The following is a 16,175-nucleotide window of genomic DNA, read 5'->3' on the forward strand; positions in this document are numbered from 1 at the left end:
GATCATGTTTGTTCCTGCATTGGTCATCTGAATACAATGTCTGTTAATTCAGGACGGTCATGTCATTTTTAGAGCAGAATCTGGCATGTTATTTGTTGTTGTATAAAGTTGTATTTTAAAAATTATGACTTTGTTGTGATGAACTGAGTATTTTTATCAAATTGGATGAACAGCAAAATGACTGAACTGACAAAGAAGAGGAGATTTGAGAAATAATTTTTAATGTCTGATGATTTCGAACATAGCCGTGACACTCGTCCTACAGAGGTGACATATTCATGTTATTTTATCATTCTCCTCCTCAGGGTCTGTGGTTTGCAAACCCAGGAGGAAGTAACAGCATGCCCAGCAGGACCCACAGCTCCGTGCAGAGAACTCGCTCCCTGCCAGTTCACACCACGCCACAAACCATGGTCATGTTTCAACAGACAGGTAAGAAACACAGAAAATCACAAACACACACAACACTGGCATGAGGTGACAGATGTAGCTGATGCTTTAAATGATTTGCTTACACAGACAAAACAACACAAGGAGTACACCTCGTGTTTTGAAAAGTTCCACTCGATATTCCGTTATCTAAAGGAGTTCAGCACAGAATCAGCAGCAAGCAGCTGAATATTAACATTTTTAAAACGAAGCCATGAGAAGCTTCAGTTTTGATATGAGCAAGGCTCCTCAACCAGTGCATTTACTAGAGGGATGAACAGACAGTGGACCTTCTCTCTCTCCTTTTCTCTGAAGCTGATGTGATTCTGCTCTCTTGTTTTTGCTGTGTCCTCTCCGCAGTAGTCGAGAGGGACGTTTTGTTATGTTGCATGGAGCCGTAAGGTCCTTGTGCGCGCCTGCACTCTCTCGCACGCTCTCTCTCTACCCGTTCTCCCTCTCGCTCTCTCATGCATGCAGCAATTTTATGAATAAATGAAATATTAAATAAAAACAGGTCGGAAATATACGGTACTTAGGCGGCCCGCCCAGGTATCGTCTATGTGTGGGAAACACTGACATTTATTCAGCATTTCCTCATTTTTAAGTACAATTTCTAAACTTAGGGGCTGTGTAATCACCTTTTGACCCCTAAAAGCCCCCCACTCAAAGTGTCCACACAAGCTCAGGTCATGTAATCCAGCAGTGCCAGACAGAATGACCTGAAGTAACCTCTGCTGACTGGACTTTGTCCCGTAGGAACAGTGGACAGTAATCAGACAAGCTGGGACTTCCTCTGCTCCGTCACACACAAACACACCAGAAGAAATGTCCTCTTTTTAGAATGAAGAGGAAAAACAGATTTGAAAAAAGCAGGAGGGAAGTTGGAGGGAGAGTGCAGACTGTATGTGAGAGGAAGAGACGACGAGAAGCAGGGAGGGAGGAAAGAGTCAGTGTCTCACAATGAGGCTCTTTGTGCAGCTGGTACATGGCTCTCTGGCCCACTTTCCTCCCCTTCCTTCTCTCACAGAGTTTCTCTCTTTCTTTACTTTTTTCTCAAGCCTCCATCTCTGTGACTTTGACAACTGTGCAGAGTCATGCACTCGGGGCAGTCACTCTCGAGGGCGGTTCTTGCTGGGTTTGGGCCTGAGTGACTGATTTGAAAGGCTAGTTTACCCCTACCCTACTCCGTCTCTCTGCCAACAGATGGATAAAGAAACTTATTAGGTGACACATAGCAGAGACAAACTGGATGAAGGAACAAGTGTGTACAATTTCCTTCAGTGTGTGTGTTGTGTTGCTGTAGTCTGTGTGTGCAGGAGGTGGAGGGGTGTGTGGAGGGGTGTGTGTTGGGCGGATTTGGAGCCTATAAATAGCCCAGTGTGGACTACTGGGCCTAACTCAGCTTTCCTTTCTCTCATACCGCAAGAGATTTTCACGGCCCAGCCCGTGTGAAGACCAGACTCAGGACTAAACTGCTACAAGGGGTTACTAGGCTTCAACCCCCCCCCCCCCCCCCCACATACACACACTCCCCCTTCCAACATCAACACAACCCTTTTCAAAACAGACTCCACACTGCTCACAAAAACAGCAACATTTAAAGTTGAATACATGTGATTAGCATCATTTAATAATCAACTGTTTCATGAGAATAATAGTGTTTTCAGCCACTTAAACTAAAGCCACCTAGGCCCCGTTTTGGCCAGCATCTTTTTTCAATGAGCAGAGAGCTTTTGCAATAGAAAGTGGTCGCCTTGAGAAGAAGTGCAGCACCAACTGTCTTTTTTCTGATCGCTCAGCCTAGTTTGTGCAGCCGCTCCGAGCGATCTTTCAACTTTTCAGAAAGGCAATGTTGTTGTCACCGGCGCCCTTTTTGCTAATGTATCATATTCCCCGAATTTTTGCCGCCTATGGATCTTGTCTTGTACCCGCTTCCTCTTTGCTCCGTGTCTGGTCGGGAAAACTTACAGTAAAAAAAGTAACTGAGCCGTGTCGGTCATACAGCGGACCTGGTCAACAGACTGTTGTCATAGAGACAGGACGGACGTGCAGAGCTTTTCTTTTTCAGCACACAAACGCTTCATGCAAGCGCTCCCGAGCGCACAGCCAGCGCTTTTCTGTTGTCTGGCTCACCTGTAGATAATAAGATCATCCCTTCACATTATTGTTCTGTATTGTTGTGTTAATTAATGAGAAAATACATTATTAGGTGATGGTGGTAAGATCATTATAATTAGCTACTTTATTTGTCCGTATATTAAACATTTCTTCCAAATCCAGCCTGTACCACTTCACACAGACATGCACCCACAGATCCTCAGAGACAAACGATCATGCCCCTGTGTCAGCCGTGCAGTCTTTGTTTTGATGTTGCGCGTGCCTCAGTTAACAGTCAGCTATAATCTGACCACTGAGGCCACACTCTGGTTGAGTGGACCACATTGTTCCAGTAAACTGATCTGAATTCATTTCTTTTGTCCTTCGCCAACTTCTCTGAAGCTGAGTTCTTGAAAATGGGATGTGTGTGGGGGGGGGGCGCGGGGGCGTGTCAGGATTATCATGCTTGTGTTTAATTAGGATCAAAGGCTGATCAGGAGGGAGTGCGTAGAGTCATTGTCTAACTCAGCTTTTCAACACTTAATAAGAAACTGGTGTGGTGCATACTTTCTGCCATGAAGAGCATTGGCTTTAAGAATAATGTGATTCAAGTTTTATTCATTGGCTGAACCTGCCGTGACCATCATCATGATTTTATAATTCATCTGTTTGATATAAATATCATTTGATCACTGATACTGATGTAGCTTCAAACCTGTTTTTCTATCTTTACAGATCTTCAGTTACCGGTGACGGAGCCAGACATCAACAACCGCCTTGAGTCTCTGTGTCTGAGTATGACAGAGCACGCCTTGGGAGGTAACACCCACTGCTTTATTATATTATTATTACACTGAAACTTACAGTTCATCCAGAGATGGAGCCTCATCCTGTCTTTGATCATACAGGGGATGTGATGTTTCAATGTGGTTCTTCACATGCCTCTGAACACGATTATCACGTTGTCCAGGTTTCTGATGATAGTGAGTCTCAGACACACCGCCACAGGGAGCAGTCTCTCTTCCTGTTGTACCAACTGAGTTATCTCAGCCTCAGCCTGGCTGCCAAGGCACGATTTAATTCTGTTTGTATGTTTTATCTCAAGGTGTCTCGAGAAATCGTTTGTCAGAACTGTTGCATTTTTTTTTTTTTTCAATCCATGAAGAGCCGTGAGCCACAAAGCGTTCCGAGGCACTCTGATGTTGTTTTGTTCAGTTGTCTCAGCCTGTGTTCAGACTGATAAATATCAGTGTTTCTTTAAGCTCTGTTTACAATAACAGACGCTGTCCCGGACACAAGAGACACAGCGACTGTCTGAGACAGAAACGTATTAGTATTACTGTGCACCAGAAAGAGCCCAATGATGACTGACAGCTTAGCCTCTCCTTAGTCAGCTGTGGCATAAGTGCATATTTTTACTACAATGATTGAAGTGCTTTACTCTACAATTGTGACAAGTTAGGAATAAACAGGGAAAATACAGCCAATGTAAAAAATGCCTGGTCTTGAAAAGGAGGAAATATGTATCTGTTGAGGGAGCTCAGTCTTCTGGGTGTCACTAAACTTTTTTATAGAGTTAACTCACTCCAATAAGACAGATCAGTCCCTTTGCAAGACCATAACATTTATCTGTTTCTGCATTGACTGTGTAAGACAAAGTAATTTATGAAGACTTGAAAATGCTAATGTACAAAGAAAACATTGGGCACACAAGAAGGAGAAGAAGACTTTTGAGTCTGTCAGCATAATACTGAAGAGGACGTGGCCTTTCTCGTCAGTCAGTCACTGACCTAAGCAAAAAAAATTCTCATGTACAGTGAATTTTAGTCTGGGTTAAAGTCAGTGCCAACTCCCCCCATCCCAAAACTCGACTGAGGTGGAGACAGTGGGCCTCAGTGCTCAGAACAGAACGGTGGACAAGTGCTGCTTTGTGTGTGTGTGTGTGTGTGTGTGTGTGTGTGTGTGTGTGTGTGTGTGTGTGTGTGTGTGTGTGTGTGTGTGTGTGTGTGTGTGTGTGTGTGTGTGTGTGTGTGTGTGTGTGTGTGTGTGTGTGTGTGTGTGTGTGTGTGTGTGTGTGTGTGTGTGTGTGTGTGTGTGTGTGTGTGTGTGTGTGTGTGTGTGTGTGTGTATGTTTGCATGTGTGAGGAGTTGGTTGTGTGTTAGGTGGAGAGCAGAAGGAAGGAGTGAGTAAATGTGGAGAAACTCCCTCCTCATCGGAGTTTTGCCTTCCACTTGAATTTTGCCCTCAAACATTCAGCTGTCTGTGTTGAGGTTTAGGAACAAAACTTGGTTACTGAATCAAACCAGCTACATGAAATGACCCAAAACACAATGTTTGATGTGCGTGAGCTAGAGAAAGGATTGTTGATGCTCAGTATTAAGAATGTATCCAAATGAACTTGGAGGATTGCCTTGTATTGATGGTATATTTTGTCCTAATGTAAGTATTTACGCTCTTGAGATTTAGTGTTTTACTGACTAATGAAAATGTGCAGACTGCAGACCACTGAAATATAAACTGGAATCAGAAAAGATTTGGTTTGAGCACACATCCTTCTGCAACCACAGCTGCATCCTGGGAAATGCACATCCCAGGTTGAGTGTAATCAGTTCACAGAAATACAGCGCTTAATAGTAACATTTTTAGACAACATTTGTCAAGCGCTAAAACACAGTCTAATGTCTAGTAAGGTCTAACAATGTTACGCTAGATCAGTCTAAAATATACTTAGCCTCACTTAACATATACCTGCATATTAGCAAAGTCTGTAGGGACTTGGGTTGGGAACCGGAGGGTCCCCAGTTCATGTCCCGGTGCAGACCAAATCTGGAAATTGATCTAGTAGTTGGAGAGGGGTTAGTTCACATCCTGAGCACTGCAGAGGTGCCCCTTGAGAAAGGCACCAACCCCCCCACCAGCCCACTCTGACATCTCCATTAATGCATGTCCATAGGATCCTGTTTGTGCATTTGTGTATATTTTAGCCTATGTGGAGACTGTGTGTCTCAACAACAGAGTGTCAAGTTGAAATTCCCCTCGCGGGATTAATAAAGTATCTCTTCTTCTTCTAACTTACAGTTTAAGTCAGTCGGTTAATACTTGATTCTTGTTTGATAGTCAGCTAACACTGACATTAATCTGCCCTTTCAGTTTCACGATGAAGGCTTTATGTTTGTGGAATAAAAATGTCCACCAGTGCGTAGCCTGATAACATTTCCCTCTGCAGCCACACCAGAGGCAACAGCTGTCAGACTGTTGTTTCCCTCTGAACGCCTCCATCACTATTTTGACAGATGTGTTGTTCTCTCGTCATGACAGTGTGGGCTCCGGCCCCTGACTGTTCATCAAATCAGACGAGCTTCAGGCCCTCTTTACAAACAGTTCATGGCACACTTCGATCACTACTACTCTTCAAATCAGATAAAAGTGTATTTGTTACGTTCTTAAACACTTTGTCGTCAAACATGTTTAGGGAAGAATTTCATTTAATTAACTAAGAAGAATCAAAACAGTTTAAGAATATATTAAAATAGCTCATTTAAGAGCTCTTAATGAAGCTTTATTTCACCTAACTCTTCCACTTTTCTTTTCTCTGCTGTTCCTGTGTAGACGGTGCAGACCGCACATCGACAATATGAAACGAGGACCTGAGTGAGAGCAGTAGGACAGCGCCAGTTCACGAGGCTCTCTCATGACAAGTCACCTCGAGGTCACCAGCTCCTTCTGCCCCCTCTCCCTGTAGCCAATGGCAGAGCTCAACCAAAGGATCGGGGCCGGAATCAACACAAAGGAGCCAACCATCTCACGGCTAACAAAAGCTACAACATCGGGACCGTCCATCGTGGTGTACAAACACACTTCCTGCTCTGTCAGCATGCTCACCGTCACCTGCGTCTGTGTGGGGGGAGAGACAAGCTTCAAACACGGCCTGGACAGTGTGTGAACAGCGCCACCCTCCCGGGGAGGCCAAAAGCAGCACTGCAGTCCGATCAGAAAGGAGAGGCTGGTTCGCTAATCAAGGCCCAGTGGGGCTGAGGCCCTTTCCCTCTCTAACACCTTCTGGTCCCCGCACATCGATTACAGTACCTCAGACCCTGAACAAGACAGCAAAGCAGAGTTATACTGACACAGTGTGAGGTTTGAGGTTTCCTTTCAGTGAGGACTGAGTGACAGAGCACAAAGGAAGGCCTCTGGCTCAGTATCGGGTGGGGAAAAAAAATCATTTATTTGTATTGTTTGTATTTATTGTTTACATAATGATGCTACTTTCAAAGGGTACAGAAACATGGATGAATTTCAGGTATGAAGTGTTAAATATTCTGTAAGGCCTCGGCTTTTAAACCAGCTTTACGCCCCCATGAGTAGTCATCAAGCTAGTTTACAACCAACGTGCTTATTCTTTATTTCAGCAGCAGATGACGACAAAGACGCGTCTGCTCCAACATTGACCACCAGAAAGAGAGGGAGCAGAGTGAGCGAGAAGGAGGGAGAGCAGAAGTTTGAGGAGGGATAATAAGAGGAAGGAGCTGATGTAGGAGAAAGACACAGGAAGTAGCTGAAGAAAGAAAAGAGTTGAAGTGATAAAGGAGAGGGAAGCGGATGTTTAAAGGAGAAAGACTTCAGAGGCAGGACCTCTGATGGGCTGAAGAGGACAGAGGAAGATGATGTCATGACCCAATCATATTGTAAGTCTGTTCATGTGAGTAAGTGTAGGAGGAAGGGAATTTGGCACCGGTCAGTTACATATTGTTTCTCCATAGCATGTACTGTATGAACTCTTTGTATTCAGAGCCTTTGTAGGCACAGTGTAGGTTTTTATATGAGATACACATAGCTGTATCATCAGTGGGATTTGTCTGCATGTTCAGATGTTGGGTTGAGTTATTTTTCTACAGCAGGGTGATGTGCTGAAACTGCATGTTACAACTAAAAAAAGTTTTTTCTTGTGGAAAAGGAAGATTGTGAAATGACGAGTGGCAGTCTGAATAGGAAGGCGATCTAGTTTCCACTCAGACTGTGCTGCTGAGAGGATTACAGCATTAGAGAAATCACACACTGTCAATCCATGAAGGGGAGATTTCCCAGAGATTGTGTCGTTAGTGCTTACCTCCACCTGCTGGTCAAACGCAGTCATGACAGGAGAATACCATGCAAACACAGGCTGCCAGTGTTACATGGACTTGTATCTGTCCTGTATGTGCAGGCCTACATGGGATTTATTTTCATTTTCAATTTGGAATCTCATGGTTATTCTGTGTCTTAATATTTATCCTCGGTTTATTATGTCTGTTGGGAAAAAAAGCAGGTCAGGAAATGGTTCGCTTCGAGTCCTGACCGTGACTGCTCATCAGTGAGGGTTACTGATTATTATTGTTTAGTTTCTTTATTATAGTTTGTTGCAATTCAGTAGTACTTTCTTTGTATTCTGCACTTGATATTATTATGAAACACTAAAGTCATCCAAATGTTCACGGCTCGAAGCTACAGTCGAGTGCTTTGGAGGGAGATGAAACGTATACAGGTCGACTGTAGAGCTGCAGATGTAGAGAGCACCAACAGGTGGGAACGTTGACTCCTGCAGCAGAGAAAAAAAAAGCTGCTGAAGCCTTTCACATTGATCTCTTCTGTTTGTCTGACGGTGGATACCAGAGTTAGAAAAACTCTCTTTAATCATCACATGGAGTTAAAGGAGCAACATATGTGTTTCTACATGTTTTACCCCCTTTACTACAAACAGAAAACACACATCATAATAACTGACTTTTTCTTTTTACTATGTTTTAAGTTTTTAATTTCCGATTCAGGATAACTCACATAGTCATATAGACTCCCTGCAGTGGAAAGAAAGCTTTTCTCTCATGCTAATGAAAGTCCAGACTTCTCAGTGTTCACATCTCCTAATGAAGATGAATGAAACGAACAGGCCTGTGAAACCTCTGATTCATACTAAAATCAAGGTTTTACTACCAGTTATATCACACAAACTGTAAGGCTCTAAAACGCTCACATACACCTAAAGGTCAGGCAGCAGTGATGCTGTCAGTGTGTAACTTTAGTGAATGGGTGAAAACATGCAGAAATACTGTTATGGTTCCTTTGTCTCAAACAGCCGTCTGTCTTCATCGGTGAAATGCAGCTTAAGATGCAGTGACTGAGGCTTCAAACTGCGCTCAGGATGTGTGCACACTCATACACACACACACACACTCACACACACAAACACAGAGGTGGTGTGTCGAGCTGTGTTGGGGGTTTTTTTGCTCTCAAACTCTGAGAGCCAATCAGGCGTCATCTGTACGTTTTGTAAACAAGTTGAAGACTCCTCCTCCAAAGCGAGAGTGTAACATCAGAGCGTATAGATCCTGAACCAGGATGAAGATGTTCACGTTGAAGCTGTTTGCTGAAGCAGCTTCAGCATCTCCTTGTCACAAGGAGACTGTTTCAGTGTCACTGCCATGAATCAGTACTTAAATTTGATACAATTATTTATTTGTTGTTTTTTTTTTTCAGAGGCGATACTTTAACTCATTTAGGTGTATTATTATTTAAAGTACCATATGTATTAACATGTTATGGCTGGTGACCATACGTACATCTCAATTATTAACATAGTTATTGTCGACTTTATTTTTTTGCTGTTGTTGATCTATAACCTTTGTTTCTATCAGTGTCATGTTGAGATTTTTCATATGAAGCTTTGCGGTCGGAGCGGAGCTGAGAGCGGCAGCCGATCCTTCACGGCTTCATCAGTCGAGTCAGTTCCCGTTCTTTTCAGAGGAGCGGTCTGCAAACAGGTCAGCAGAGCGATGTTGTTTCAGTCTTTGGCAGGCCAGGAAGTAGACTGGTCCATTGTGATCTCGAGTCTAAACTTGGTGCTTTTGTTGTGTTACCAGCTTTGTCTGCAGCCCTGAGTGGGAGAGGCTGATATCATAGGTTTGTTATTTTTAAAGGGTGACGTCGGTAGTGTTGAATGTTTTTATGACTGTCAACAAATCCCATGAAAATACCGAATTCATCATTGTTTGTTGTTTTCATGGGATTTGTTTATATGAGTAAAATGAAATCATATCTGCAGACACATCCCTGAAACATGTTTGATATCAGCGGTGAAACTGATGAAACCTGCAGTCAGATATGAAATCAAAGGGATTATTGGAACTGTAGTTTTTATTTTTGCAGTATTTTTTTTAATTATTTTTTTAAAACTTTCATATCATGGTGCCATGTTTGAGCTCTAAACGTCTTCTGGAGTCGTGTCCGTGCCGCATTTTGTACAAATACTCACTGACAGTGTTCAATAACCCGAGTCCATGTGATTTTTCTAGACAACATAACAAGAGTCGAGCTTCATGTTTTTGTGTCGAGAGTTTGAATGGACAGTGCAGGCCTCCAGTTTGTTCTCCTGCAGCGTCACCGGGTGAACACAGAAAACTCGCCTGTGACGGGACATTCACCCCCGACGTCTGTATCATTACTCTCCTCTTCAAACCAAATGCTTTGTTTTGATTTTCTCTGAATGCGTATGAGCTGTGCGGGCGTTCAGGAGCGCTCCTAACTCCGTGCACACCGCAGTATTAACAGTTAGATAACGCCTCGATATTCCAAAAACATGTAATGTACTTTAAGTTGACACATTTATGCTGTTTTATATCTTTTCTTTTTGTCATAGACTCTGCAGTTTAGTCTGTTTATGTCATTATGGGATGCCAAGACTTTTGTTTGTTTGTTTGTTTTTGTAAATTCAGCAGCATTTTGTAACAAAGTGTTACCGCTTGACTGTGCTCCGTTATTTCACTTAGTTTTATTTTATCAAAGAGCCGATGTCCTGTATTGACTGCAGGCTTACGTATATATTTGACAAAAGAATATTGTATGTTTAATAATAAAAAAACACACAAAAAAGACAAAAAGAAAAAAGAGAGCGTTGAAAAAAAGTGTAATTTATATTTTAAACCTGCATGCACAAGGCTGGGAGAGTCGTGTTTAGAATAACAAATGGCAGTGCCTTTTTTTTGTACTCGAGACGTTTCAGCCCAGATGTCAAAATGGTTTTATATGGATTGAAAAAAAAAAAAAAAGCTGTCGTGTTACAGGATGAAACTAGTGACTGCTGCGTCAGGTCGCGTTCATGCTGCAGCTTGAAGTGTTCTCTCGTCTCTCGGAGAGTTCTTTAGCTCTTAGTTCACAAACATTTGACGTGTGTTTGGTCATATTTTTGATTTTGGTTTCATGTCACCGAGCTGAGCACTGTGAGGAGGATTTAAAGATCATTTCTATTTTTTTATTTAGGGAGACTTCTTAAATTCCCCATAGTGATATTTACTCATTGTCTCGGCCGATCAGTGTCACATATACGACTTCAAGAAAACATGACTTTAAGATTTTAGACTATTGTCCCAATGGGGTAATTCCTCTTCACAGCACCGTCTCTGTCCAAACAGACGATTTGAATCAAACAGAGTACAGTCCGTGCTGTGGCAGCGTCAGTTATTTCCCTGATTTATTCACAACTAGTTGGGCAGAAAAAAGGTCCAAACATGAATCCATCACAGTCCCTTCGAGCACAGCTGATGCCAAAAAATATTCAGGTTACATTATTTCCACAGAGGACAAGTGATCCTCGATGTGCGAGAATGTTTGACCTTTAAACACCTTTTAATCCCCCCCCCCCCCGTGACCTGATCAGGTAGAAAGTGCAGATCTGATGTTACAAAGAGGACTCAGATAACAAGAAGTCACAACTGATCCAAAGTTTTGCAACCTTTCTACAGAGTCAAAACGATTGTTGTCATGACTGTATTTAAAAGTGTTCTCGTTGAGGAAACGTTTCAAGTCAAACTGAAATCTGGATTTGATAAGCGTGGCGACGGCGGTGTGAACATGACCGGCGGCTGTGAACTCAGTCTGATGTGTGTGCACTCTGTAGGTACTTCTTATTGCTGATATGAAGTTATGAGTTATTGTGGTCTGTATCAAACGGTGTGAATGAGCGTGTGACAGTGAAGAGTGTGTGTTTGAATACATTCAAGTGTTTTTTTTTTTTTTTTGGTTTTTTTTCAAAGTGTCTTGCTGTAATTTTGTCGCGACGTACCAGAATGCTGTGACTTGGCATGCCCCTGTTATACATAAAAAAAAGTTGTAACTCCTCCCTTTGAGTGTGGATTTTCTTTCTTTCTTTTCACAATTATTTTTATCTTATTACATATTTTTTATTTTAACTCGGCACTGAAGATCAGCTTTTAGAGATCGGCGTGTTTTTTGTTTTTTTTTAAGATTTAGTAGGAAATCGGGAAAAGAGCCTGCAGATCGGACTTGAACCTGGGACACCCGCTTGGAGGACAACAGCCTCTGCTGTACATGGGGCGCGACCTAACCGCTAGGTCATCTGCGCCCCAAAGATCTGCAAGTTTAACATGGATTTCAGTTTAAAGCAACATTATGCAAGAATGAGTATTTTAGTGACTTTGATCCCGAAGGTTTAAGTTTATTATCTCTCTGCTTGCTCGGTCTGTTTGTCTTTTTTCTCCCTTTTTAGTTGAGGTGCTCGTCAGTCTTTTCACCAGCTGCCATGATCACCACACTGAGAACGCTCAGCCATGACCAACGAAGGGAGGTGTTGGGATCTTTACCAGAAAGTTGACCATTACTCAGCCAGGAGACTGAACCCTGAAAGAGCAAGAACGGGCGTTTGGGGTGCAGCAGGAAGGGATGGAAAGATGTGATCAGAATGATTTAAGGTCTAATAGGTAGACAGTGTTGTTTTTAGGTCACTATTTTGCATCATGGGAAACAACTTCAGCATCTGATGTACCTCGAGCATCAAATGAGGCCCTGAATTTTGACCAAACAGGAAGTAAAATTCATCCAAAAAAATATGTAGATATGGACAAAATATTTAATCAAATTAAACGTGCACACAGATGTCTATTAGCTGTAAAAGCCAAACCAACATTTTTATTTCTTATCTTTGGAGGAGCCACTCTGTTGATGAGCCCTGAGGCGGGACGAAACATGCCCTGGCTCAGAGAAAAATCTCTGAACATCATTTCACAGGTTTTAAAGCTTTTGGACATTAATGAGAGCAGAAACTGTGTCAGCTGTTTAAATCTCTGAAATGTGCTTTGTGGTCATTTTCTGAGTTATAATCAAAGAGTAAAATCAGCAAGTGTATATTAAGGGTTATGCCATAGACTAAATAATAACTCTTCATACAGTTTATGGGTTATGCACTATTTTCAGCCACAGTGTCTTTCTTGTTATGACCACTAGAGGGCCTCAAAGTAACAGACAGAATTAACTGATTTAAAAAAAACAGGTTTTGTCAAAATCCAATAAAGAAAACAACCTGTGGATCACTGGGAGGAACAATATGTACTGATGTAGTCTTTTGACACGTTGTCTACATTTCTGTGACATGTTTGCCTTCTTAAACGGATCATTTGTAATATTTTCCTGGCTCAAACTGCAGTGAAGGTAACACTGCATGGAGGGATGCGTTTAAGTTCATCACATCATCTAATGGTTCAAATGGATTTTCTAGTCTTTTGACTACTCATAGGGCTTTTTACACCGATGGTCACATCTACACATTCGCACACTGATGGGGGTTTCTGTAAAGTGTCCAGCAGTATTAACTAATCCATTCATACGCATTCACATGCTGCCGACAAAGCAGTGGGAGCAACCTGGGGTTCAGTGTCTTCCTCAAGGACACATCGGGCATGTAGCTGCAGGAGCCGGGGATCGAATCCCAGAGAGACCACCGCCCCGCTAATGTCGTCAGCTGCTCAGGTAACATTAGTACAAATGTTTATCAGAAACGTTGAGGTTTCCTGGCAAATGGCAGGGACACACTGCAGACACAAACACATTTTCAAGGTTTTGTTTGAGTTTGCTGAGTTGAATGTACAGTCTGTTCCCCTGGACGCTGTGGGGTTGATGTTTAAATGACATGCATGGATGTGAAGTTACAAAACTCTTATCAGAACTGCTGAGTCATGCCTCTATCAGAACTCCAGCCCATGATCGGCTCCATGTCCTGGGCTCAGGGCCAGAGTTTTGGAACCAGGTTTTAGTGCGCCTTCACTTTTTGTTCATGAGTTTTCTACATTTCAGAGAGCTGTAGAGGGAGGAGAGTGATGGGCCTCTGACACACAGCTGTGGACGTCAGGGATCGACCTTCAGCTGGAGGGTAAAAAGGTAACGTCATCACCTTCTGTTTGAGGAAACATCATCACCGTGTAGCAACGTATACTCATTTTTAAAGATCCCGCATTCATACAAAGACACTAAATACATCTTAGCTTTCTCCATGTTCCTGTAATTCCACCTGGTTGAATAAGTTACTTACAGCAGGTGAATAAACTCAGGTGTTTACTCAAGTTTGTCTTTTTTCTGATACTTTAATAAAACTGCATTTTAGAGGAAAGTTTTACTTTCTTCTCTTCTACCTTCACCTGACAGCTGAAGTTACTTTGCAAATTCACAGTATTTATACAACATGAAAATAAAGTAATAAATCTTGATGTTTTACTTCAGTTTGATATAACATACTACAATTCTACAATTCACTTAGCAGACGCTTTTATCCAAAGCGATGTACATCAGAGAGTAAGAACAACACAAGCAAGGATCTAGAAAAAAGGGAACAATGTCAGTAAGAGCAAACGGTCAGCTTTGAGTCTGATTGGACACACAGGTGCTGACAGGAAGTGACCAGAGGCAAAGCACAACATTGAGGGCAGTTCTTGAGAGCTCTACTCGGTATAGAAACCATCTTATAAGTCGTCGTTATCAAACAAAAACCATCGTCACAACCATCATCATCATCAATAATATGGAGACCATCATCATTAAGTTAGTAGGTATTCATGAAAGAGCTGGGTCTTTAGCTTTGAATGTCTGACATTTTTGCAAGTGCTTGGATGAATTCAGTTTTATTCACAGCAGATTGACAGTTCCAGAGGCCAAAAGTAAATGAAGGGTGGGTAGAAGAGGCTTTCTTAAGCAGAGACAAGTTGTTAAGATTTCGTTGTCTATGACAGATGTGTGTTTTCCTGTTCCCATGAATCACAGAGATTTCTTTGTAGCACATGTTGCGTTTAGCAGATGACCAGAGGAAATAGGCAAAGCAGTCGTCGTGGATGCCCGGGCTCTGTGGCCACGCTGAAGCGTCAGCTTCCTAGTTTTCAGATCAGAGCTTGTTCTACTGGCAGTTTCAGATTCAGACTCTTTTAAACTTGGATTTTCGTGAAAATCCCGCCCCAGATTTTCAGCTTGCAATCAACAGAGGGTGTGAGACGAGTCAACTGCCTCTCCTGTTGATGCTCAGAGAATGAAACGTAAGTGCTCAGTCCAAACAAAGCCTGACAACGACCCACTATCAATATCTACTCAAAGCAAGTTTCGATTCACCCACCTAGCTCGTTCTCAAACCCTTGCGTTTGCCCACACTCAAAACTCATCACCGATGTCGGAGTCTATACTGTGAGTTTACTTACCGCTGAATGAGACATGAGACGACGTAGTTTCTACTCAATGTAACAGATGAAATGAGGTCGCTTCTGGAGCAATGGCGCGCTCTCATGTAAGTGAGGGGGCGTGGCTTTTGAGGGAGCACAGAGGGGAGGGGGTGGGTTTAGACGGAGCACTGACTGAGGAAATGCTACTTTCAAAAACCATGCTAGTTTTAGAACATTGCCAACCCTGCCTTTAAATGTGGCCGGGATCCGACTCCTGTGAGAATCCACATAAAGTGATTTGTGCTGTTCACACTGTCTTAAAAAAATCAGATGTGAGTCACAAAGGAGCAAAAGAATCAGATCAGGGCTGCAGTGAGAACAAAGTCTGATTCATACACAAACACAAAAAACCTGGTACTTCTATTAAAGAACTATTTCCACTATTGAAAGAGACAGTATTTACTTATATAAATGGAAGTCAAATCTTAACTCCAGTTCAAGAAAATAAAAAATTGTATTATTGCTTGTGTAAGGTGTGTTTTTATAGGGTGTAACTAAGGATTATAACAGCAGGTCGGTTGGTTTAATATGTGGACTTTACAGAGTTAAATTAGTTTGAGTTTGAAGTGAAGAAACACACACACACACACACACACACACACACACACACACACACACACACAGAGAGATCACTGTCACATAGAGATTTATTCAACTTGATTAAAAAGTATTTAAAATGAACACAGTACATAAAGTCACTATGATTGAAGGGCCAAAGAAACAGGCCGTCCTTCTTAACAAGGCCACAAAAAACATCATCAGAGCAGGTTGTTAGTGCTCCTCTTCCCTCCAACAAACACACACACACTCACACACACACACACACACACAAACACACACGCATACACACATATACAACACACACACACACACACACACACACCCATGACTCCAGTAACCAATTTAGACGATTAAAAAGTTCTTCAAATCAGTCTGGGGACATTATGACGTAGTTGAATGCTAAAACTAAAGAAACACAAAGTCACTAAACAACGCACACATACAGACACACACACACACACACACACGCACACACACACACACACAGTTTTTTGTGTCTCAGGTCGATCAAGTCTTTTAGAGGATTTTAAATTGAGAGGTTGGCACACAGGTCGATTCTTACACAT

At 42.3% G+C, this 16,175-nt stretch overlaps 1 protein-coding gene across 4 annotated transcripts in view; it reads left to right on the forward strand.

Annotated features, from left to right (window-relative positions):
* Window positions 1–11,676, forward strand: part of samd4a (sterile alpha motif domain containing 4A) — a 51,792-nt gene extending 40,116 nt beyond the window's left edge. For all 4 annotated transcript variants that reach the window (XM_061056574.1, XM_061056613.1, XM_061056700.1 and 1 more), the window contains 3 exons: window positions 306–432; window positions 3,262–3,345; window positions 6,137–11,676. In XM_061056574.1, coding sequence (XP_060912557.1) covers window positions 306–432; window positions 3,262–3,345; window positions 6,137–6,165 — 240 coding nt within the window. In that variant the 3' untranslated portion in view covers window positions 6,166–11,676. The remainder of the gene's footprint in view (window positions 1–305; window positions 433–3,261; window positions 3,346–6,136) is intronic.
* The last annotated feature ends 4,499 nt before the right edge of the window (window positions 11,677–16,175 follow it).

This window comes from Labrus mixtus, chromosome 1 (genome assembly GCF_963584025.1).
Source record: "Labrus mixtus chromosome 1, fLabMix1.1, whole genome shotgun sequence".
NCBI classification, from domain to species: Eukaryota; Metazoa; Chordata; class Actinopteri; order Labriformes; family Labridae; genus Labrus; species Labrus mixtus.